This window comes from Nuphar pumila, chromosome 1 (assembly GCF_984573655.1).
Source record: "Nuphar pumila chromosome 1, dmNupPumi1.hap1.1, whole genome shotgun sequence".
Classification (NCBI taxonomy): Eukaryota; Viridiplantae; Streptophyta; class Magnoliopsida; order Nymphaeales; family Nymphaeaceae; genus Nuphar; species Nuphar pumila.
The window spans coordinates 38,153,245-38,162,337 of record NC_143249.1 but is presented as its reverse complement, the minus strand read 5'-3'; the positions used below and the strand labels follow the sequence as shown (position 1 = coordinate 38,162,337).

At 39.9% G+C, this 9,093-nt stretch overlaps 1 protein-coding gene across 1 annotated transcript; it reads left to right on the top strand.

The window, feature by feature from the left end:
- Positions 1–5,483: 5,483 nt before the first annotated feature.
- Positions 5,484–7,381, top strand: LOC149848732 (metal tolerance protein 1-like). The gene is made up of 2 exons (XM_090005072.1): positions 5,484–5,516; positions 5,694–7,381. Exons 1-2 carry the CDS (start codon positions 5,484–5,486, stop codon positions 7,137–7,139), a joined length of 1,479 nt encoding a protein of 492 aa, XP_089861198.1. The 3' UTR covers positions 7,140–7,381.
- The last annotated feature ends 1,712 nt before the right edge of the window (positions 7,382–9,093 follow it).

Genomic DNA, 9,093 nt, shown 5'->3' with positions numbered 1-9,093 from the left:
GTCATGTTAGTTGTGATTCACTGACGTGCTGAATTATTTTTCTGTTTGTGGGCTGCTGCTCACTACTGTCGTGGAATTTTTTTTGTTGTTCGTAAGTGAACAACTGCTGCTTGGAATATCAGTTGGTGTGTGAGTGTAACACACGGGTTTCCCTGTTTTAGCTTGGAGACTGTCCGTTTTTAAAAAACCAGAAGTATGGCTGAAACTTCGAAATGTGATTCAAAATTGGAGCATATTGGAGAATATAAGGCATTTGCCAATCCATTTTCATATGGCTCGTCTGTAAGGCTAAATGAAACTAACTATGCCAGGTGGTCCAGAACATTTATGATGTCGGTATCTAGACATCGTCGAAAACATATCTTATTGAAAGATGAACCCACTGAAAAGGTGAGAAAATATGTTACCTGGGATGAAGATAATGACATAGTTATGTCATGGATTATGAATAGTGTCGAACCCCATATTGCAGATGGTTTAATTTATTATAATACAGCCAAGCAGATGTGGGATAATCTTCGAGATACATACTCACAAGAGACTAATGTGAGTCGTATCCTACAAGTTGAACAGGAAATATACAATTTACATCAGGGAGATCAAACCTTGGCCCAGTACTATGCCTCAGTAAAAGCTGCTTTTGAAAGACTGAATGCTTACAGACCTCTCTGTTGTTCAAAACAAAAAGATCATCAAGAACAAACTATGGTTGCTAGGTTTCTTACAGGTTTATCTTCAGAATTTTCTGTTGCAAAAGTCCAAATGTTGACTGGTTCGGATGTACCTACTCTTGCTGAGGCATATAACCGTCTAAGCAGACTTGCTATATCTCTTCCACATTCTCAGCCTGTGACTCAGTCATCTGCCTTAGTTGTCTCATCTGGTTATGGACGTGGAAATCTTCAGAACATCAGAGGTCGAGGTCGTGGACGAGGTGTCGGAGGCAGAGGAAAGCTTCAATGTACATTCTGTGGAAAATCTGGACATTTAGAAGATCGTTGCTGGGATAAGCATGGCCGACCAACACCAACCTCCTCTTCATCAAAGTCATATGCTCTTAAAGCTAATACTACTACTCTCGAGGTAACAAAGGCACAAGAAAATATCTCTGCAAGTGACAGTAGTATAACTCTCAGTCGTGCTGAATATGATGAGCTGAGTGCTCTTCGTCCTTTGAGTTCTACCTCTCCTGTTGCTGGTGTTGCCTATTCAACCGGGAATCTTCTTCATCCGACTGACCGTAAGTGGATTATTGATTCTGGTGCATCCAGACATTTATGTGGCAATTCCCTTGCTTTTTCAGATCTAAAGGATATTAAGGCTCAGCTTGGAGTCTCATTAGCCGATGGGAGTACCTCCCCGGTTGTTGGTCAGGGAAATATTTCTATATCCTCCTCATTACAGTTGAAAAATGCTCTTCATGCTCCAAAATTTCCTCAAAGTTTACTTTCTGTTAGTTGCCTTGTAAAAGAACAACACTGTAGAGTAATATTTGATCCAATGGGTTGTCATTTTCAGGATTTGCTGACGGGGAAGAAGATTGGTGGAGGCTATGAAGAAAATGGAATCTACTACTTACATCATCCAATGGGTACTGTTCATGCTGCAGTGGAACATTCATTTAGTCCTGTTCAGTGGCATCGTCGTCTTGGCCATCCTTCATATTGTCAAAGCTTCGTTCGGTCTTTCCTCAGATTCCCTCCACCACATCATTTCAGTGTGAAGCATGTCAGTTGGGCAAGCATCATCGAAGTTCGTTTCCTTCGAGTCAGAGTCAGTCTAGTAATAAAGTCTTTGAACTTCTTCATGCAGATGTATGGGGTCCTAGTAAGATTCCTATTAGGACTCAGTGTCGATACTATTTAGTTATTGTTGATGATTTCTCTAAGATATCATGGGTGTTTTTAATAAAGGAACGATCTGATGTTCCAAATATTATCAAATCTTTAATTCTTGAAATAAAAACTCAGTTTGAATCTACTGTCAAGATTGTTCGCACTGACAATGCTCTCGAGTTTAAATCAAAAGGTCTGTTACAATTTTACCAAGATAATGGCATCCAACCCCAAACTTCCTGTGCTTATTCATCTCAACAAAATGGGGTGGCTGAGCGAAAACATCGTCACCTACTTGATGTTGCCAGGACCATTATGATTCAATCAAATGTTCCTGCAGCATACTGGGGAGATGCAATTACAACTGCTTGCTATCTGATCAACCGCATGCCCTCCTCTTCTGTGGGTGATCAAATTCCAATTCATATCCTAAAACCCAATACCCTCTCTTCTCCCTCTCGCCCTAAGTGTTTGGATGTGTTTGTTTTGTACACAAACTTGGCCCTGACCGTGATAAATTAGCTGCTCAAGCTACAAAATGCATATTTATAGGTTATCCCAAAAATCAAAAGGGATATCGATGTTATGATCCTACTTCTCGCCAAGAGTATATTAGTGCGGATGTATCTTTCTTGGAATCCACTCCATATTACTCTAATACCGGTTCCCCGCTGCAGGTTGATCTAGCTGAGTCTTGTCCATTACCTATACCTCCTTTTCCCTTGGAATCCGTGCCCTCATTCCAGAACCACACTCCATCCTCTTCCAGATTTCATAATCCTCCATTGGTATATGTGCGTAGAGATCCACCTCCGCAAGTGCCTCCATCTTCTTATTCTCCTAAGGTAAGTTCTACTGACAATAATGATCTTCATGATGATGATAACAGGCCGATTGCTCTACGAAAGTGGACAAGACAATGTACCTTATATCCCATATCTCATTTTGTCTCCGAAGACAAAATTGGCAATCAGATGAAATCTTTTATTTCAACTTTATCTGCTGAAATTATTCCTCTGAACTATCAGCAGGCAGAGCTTGATACTCGCTGGAAGCTGGCTATGCAAGAAGAAATGGATGCCTTAATATCTCAGCATACTTGGGATCTAGTTGATTTCCCAGTAGATGCTGACATTGTTGGATGTAAATGGGTATATACGATAAAGTACAAATCTGATGGTTCAATTGAACGGTACAAGGCCAGATTAGTAGCCAAAGGGTATACTCAGACATATGGTATTGATTTCTTTTAAACTTTTTCTCCTATTGCACGGATGGGTACCATTCGTCTTGTTCTCTCAGTAGCTGTTCAGCATGGGTGGAGCCTGTACCAATTAGATGTGAAAAATGCATTTCTATATGGAGACTTATCTGAGACTGTTTACATGCAACAACCTCCAGGATTCGAGGTTGAGAGGGAGTGTCAGAAGGTGTGTAGATTGAAAAAGGCAATTTATGGCTTGAAACAAAGTCCTCGTGCATGGTTTCAGAAGCTGTTTGAAGTGATGTCATGTTTTGGCTTTAATAGGTCAGCAACAGATCATACACTATTCATAAAGAAAACTAGCTCTGGCATAGTTGTTATGGTTGTATATGTGGATGACATCATTCTTACAGGTGATGATGTGAAAGCTATTGAAGCCACAAAGGATCATCTTCAAAAACACTTTGTTACAAAAGACCTTGGTTCACTCAGGTATTTTCTGGGTATAGAAGTTGCCAGGAGCCGTGAAGGGATGGTTTTGTCTCAACGGAAGTATGTTCTTGACTTATTAAAGGAAACAGGAATGTTGGGAGCTAAACCAGCTAATATATCTATGGAGCATAAAGTTCAGTTGTTTGAAGAAGGGTCAAAACTGGTTGATAGCAAGAGCTATCGCTCCCTAGTTGGGAAACTATTGTATGTAACTGTGACCAGGCCGGATATTGCTTTAGCAGTAAGTAAAGTCAGTCAGTTTCTGGACAAACCAACTGAGGTACACTGGAATGCAGCTATTATGATTCTCAGATATTTAAAATCTTCTCCTGGAAAGGGGTTATTGTTCAAGAAAGGTGGAACTCTGGATATAGTGGCCTATTCTGATGCTGACTATGCAGGGTCTGTAGTAGATAGAAAATCTACCACAGGATTTTGTGTGTTCCTGGGAGACAACTTGATCTCTTGGAGAAGTAAGAAGCAAAATGTGGTTTCTAGGTCGAGTGCAGAATCAGAATATCGGGCTATGGCCCAAACAGCTGCTGAATTGATGTGGGTTCGTACTGTTCTTCTTGATCTTCAAGTGAAGGTTTCCTCTCCCATGACCATGATGTGCGATAACAAAGCTGCAACATATATAGCAAACAATCCTGTATTTCATGAGAGAACAAAGCACATTGAGGTTGATTGCCACTATGTAAGGGATATGGTTCAAGCGGGTCATATCACTACCAAATATCTAAAGTCGGAAGACCAAGTTGCAGATATGTTCACAAAACCTCTTGCTAGACCAAATTTTTCAAAATGTTGTGACAAGCTGAGCATGATTGATATCTATGCTCCAGCTTGAGGGGGAGTGTTGAGAATAGGTGGTTTTAAGTAAAGTTATTTTATAGTAAGATGCCATTAGTATTTTAGTTTTTATAATTGGGGCTTTATTGTAATTATGCTTCTTAAGCCTCTCTCTATTTAACATAGAGAGAGGCCCTAATATCAAAAATGAAGTTCTGAGTTTTTGTGCAGCCGTCTCTCTCTCTATCTCTAGGTCTCGGGTTATCTTCTACAATTGTGATCTTCAAATTCATAGAGCATGAAGAATGCACATCTTATATTACAATGTTTTTTTTCACGTTTTTCCTTTGTAGTGATCAAGCATTAATCTTTTACTTCTATTCTGAAATGTTTGGTTTCAGTCACATGGCTAGCAAGATACGTGCATGCTATAATACATACCATGTGTGATTGTTTAAGTGGATGAAGAGGAGCCCACACAAAAAACCAAACAAAAAATCCTGATGCAGTTAGTGAGTTCATTTTGTTGTGACAAAAAACTCCATCCTTTAAAGAGCCAGTCTAAATGGAGGATCATTCTCCCCCCAAGAAAGTGTCGTGTAGATTTTTTGGATCTACCAACATGCACTTTTAAACTTTTTATTAGATTTCTGATGACACATTATATACCTATTTCTATTAGTCTTCATTGTGGTTGAAACTTCTTCATACACTTCTTTCAAACCTTCAAAAGTTTCAGTAAATTGCAGTTTCAGATTGAGATGTTTTGAACTCAAAATTAGCTTCCTTTTTCTCTGTGGATCTTTTTAGTGCATAATGTGATGGTGTGGATCTTTGAGGTGTGTCCGATCTGGGAGGAGTGAGCCCTGCGTCTGACATGCCAGTGCTTCAGTCATTGCTTGCTGTGGTTATGCTGCAATTCATGTGAATTATTTCTGTTTGCTTAAGAGGGCATGTCATAGAAGTTAGAATTGAGATCTTTATCTTATTTCTTTCTTTTCCTCATTCATCTCCCTTCTCTGTCGGAGTCAGAGAACTCTCTACTGCCTTGGTGAGAGGTGGAAGAATAGTCGATCAAAGCATCCAACAAGTGGTCGTTTCAACAGGAAACTGCTGATTTCAAGGGTCTCCCATTACTCTTTCAAAACATCCAACATTTAATGGGGTATCTTGGAATTGGTGCAAGCACGGAGGTGAGTTGGATTTTTTTTTTTAAACAAAATAGTATTTGTAATACTTGAGGAAATGAGGGAAACTAAAGTTCCTATACATTTACTTGATGATTTCATTTCTTTGACATGCAAACATGCACAGGATTGCATATATACATGCATAAACCTGTATCCAATTGGTTAATATTTATGTTTCAGAAGGAATCATCAGACTCTCACAATGCTCACATAATTGAAATCTCTGGAGAGGTCCCTGCAGTAAAGTCAAGCCAGGTTGGAAATAAGATTTGTGGAGGTGCTGCTTGTGGCTTTTCAGACAGTGCAAGTGCCAATGATGCAAAAGAACGACATGCCTCTATGAAGAAACTGTGGATAGTCGTGGTTCTTTGCATAATTTTCATGACGGTAGAAGTAGTTGGTGGAATTAAAGCCAACAGTCTGGCCATATTGACTGATGCAGCACACCTACTTTCAGATGCTGCAGCATTTGGCATCTCACTTTTCTCCTTGTGGGCTTCTGGTTGGGAAGCTACACCTCGTCAAAGCTACGGTTTCTTCCGAATCGAAATTCTGGGAACCCTTGTCTCTATACAGCTAATTTGGCTTCTTACTGGTATACTTGTTTATGAAGCCATAGATAGGATTGCACATGATAGTGGTGCTGTTGAAGGTAGGTTGATGTTTATAGTTGCTGCCTTTGGATTGGCTGTGAATGTTATCATGGCTCTGTTGCTGGATCATGATCATGGCCATGGTCATGGGGGTCACGTCCATGGTCATGGACATGGTGGTGGCCATGATCATGACCATGGCCGTGGTCATACTGTAAATATGCATCATCATTTGGATCAATCCAAGCATGAGGAAGAACACTCCAATCATGGTGGATTCCACAGTGAGCATGGAGGAGACAAACAAAAGGGAAAAGACCACAAGCATGAGAATGAGCGTCACCATTCGAAGCATGAGGACAAACACAGGGGAGAATACCAAAAACATGAGAGAGTGCATAGCCACTCAAAGCATGGAGTCCACTCTGAGCATTCAGTACACAAGCATGAGGGAGAACATGAGCACAAACATGAAGCACAAAGCATATCTGTTCCTTCGGAAGATGATCAACTAACAGAGTCTTTGCTTATGCACTTTCAAGATGGCTGTTACACTGACGTGCCACAGAAGTCTGTTACCAAGGGTAAGCCAAAGCGGAGGAATATTAACGTTCAGGGTGCGTATCTGCATGTACTGGGAGACTCGATCCAAAGCATTGGAGTCATGGTTGGTGGAGCTATCATATGGTGGAACCCTGAGTGGCGGATCATCGATCTCATATGCACTCTTTTCTTCTCTCTGATTGTATTAGGGACAACAATTAAGATGCTGAGAACCATTCTGGAAGTGTTGATGGAAAGCACACCAAGGGAGATTGATGCCGGGAGGCTGCAGCAGGAGTTGTGTCAGATGGATGAGGTAGAGGCTGTCCATGAGCTGCACATATGGGCCATCACTGTTGGTAAGATTCTATTGGCATGCCATGTGAAGATAAAACAAGAGAAAGATGCTGACATGGTTCTAGACAAAGTGGTCGGTCACATTCAAAGAAAATACAACATCAGCCATGTAACCATTCAGATTGAGCGATGAATGGCATGTTCATGGTGATCTGGTGAGGCTGGTAATGGTTCTGCTGGCTTTATTTGCAGAGGAAATGTTATCTTCTGTTTATCTTTTTCTCTTCAATTGACTATCATATGATTCTAGGTCTCTACATGTTTTGCATCTGTTATGTAACCAGCAGTTGCTGTTCATCCGTAAGATAGTGGTAAATTCAGATATAACTTGAGATCTAAAGCTCTCAAATGAAAATTTTCTTTCGTTTGTGGACACTTGAATTCAATGCATTGCTTTCAGATAAGGCAAACATCTGGGTGCTGTTAAGACGGAATGTATCCTTTTATTATATTGCTCGGGTTTGGATCAGATGTAGATCCAAGATCCAAATATGTTGTGTAATATTGTTTTATTATTAAGGGCTGTTTAGTCTTTTGTAGCCCTAATTAGACTAATATAAATAGAATATGAATACAGGTTTAGGGTTGCTGCTGCAGCTTTTGGCTCCAGCCAATCTCTCTCTCGTCTTCACACAGCACTGCAGATTTGATATTATTCGATGTTCTAACATGGTATCAGAGCAAGGAACGTGACTGGGCGTGATCAGACGTGCTCGTTGGGGCTGTTCATTCTCCTTTCAATCTGTAACGTGATTCTACCTGGTTGGGGCATGATTCTACCTAGTTATGTCGTTAATATTTGTGTCGCGAATCTCATCTTTCCTTTGTTTATTTTTTTCCTGTGTTGTTGTCGTGAACCTGATCTATTTGGGCTGAAACTGAATTTTGGGTGTCCGAAATCTTTTCTTCGCAAGTTATTCTTTATTGTCAATGCTTCTTGTGGCGTGATTTTTTTTTATTTTATTCTTGTGTCGATCTCTAGATTTTTTATTAATATTCTCCCTTTTGTTGAACGCAGTTTCTGCCCATCATATTTTTTTGTTTACCTCCATTTCTTTCTCATGGATATTAATGCTTCTCAATCCATGTTGTCTTCTAGTTTCTTGACCCAACTTGTTTTAGAAAAGTTGAACAACAATAATTTTGACTTGGAAAAGACATATTATTTTCTTTATTGGGAGTCCTGATTTGTTTGGTCAACTTGATGGTTCAGTTAAAATGCCGTTTGAGTTTATCATGCAGGAGCAGAGAGATGACAAAGGGGCAGTGAATCTGGTTTACATTAAAAATCTTGAATATGTGTCATGGATAAAAAGGGATCAAGCAGTTGTAGCCTATCTAGCGTCTACTATCTTACAAGAGGTTCTCGTTGGAATCCCAGATGACTGCACAACTAAAGAATTATGAGACACTTTAGCCAAGACATACTCTCAAATTTCATAATCTAGAGTTATGTATCTAAAAAAGAGTTTCAAAGTCTCAAGAAGGGATCTTCAACAATTATGAAATATTTGAACAAAGTGAAAGAGATCACTAATTAGTTAGCTTTGGTTGGGGAGACTATTTCTGATCGTGACAAAGTTCAACAAACTCTAGCTGGCTTGGGATAAGAATATCATGTTATCTCTAATACATTACAATGCTTTCCTATTCTCCTGTCGTTCGAAGTTCTCAGGCCACGATTACTTCAATATAAAATGAATATAAAAAATGCTACAAGAGACTATGTGTTGTCACAAGATTCTCACGAGGTGTTATTTATGGGGGCAAATAGAGGAAGAGGGAGAGGAGGCTATCGAGGAGGCCGTGGCCATGGAAGAGTTGACAATCAGGAAGGCAGATGTATTTTATCTTCTCCTAATGCTCCGAATTCAAGCAGTGTTAACATTGGGGGCAGACGAGTTCCAGTTTGCTTTATATGCAGAAAGCCTGGGCATGTGAAAGCTAATTGCTATCACAAAGATGATCTGACTTATAATGCCGATGATAGCTTTACTTATCATAAAGGGCGCACAGTTAGACAAATGTGAATCAGCCACATGTTGGAGGAGAGAAAAACTTGGGTGATTTGAATGCATTAATTGATG

Excerpts from the sequence above, each read along its gene's own strand:
- LOC149848732 (XM_090005072.1), top strand. The coding sequence starts at position 5,484 with ATGGGGTATCTTGGAATTGGTGCAAGCACGGAG. Across the intron at positions 5,517-5,693 it reads GAATTGGTGCAAGCACGGAG|AAGGAATCATCAGACTCTCA; the intron begins GTGAGTTGGATT and ends TTTATGTTTCAG.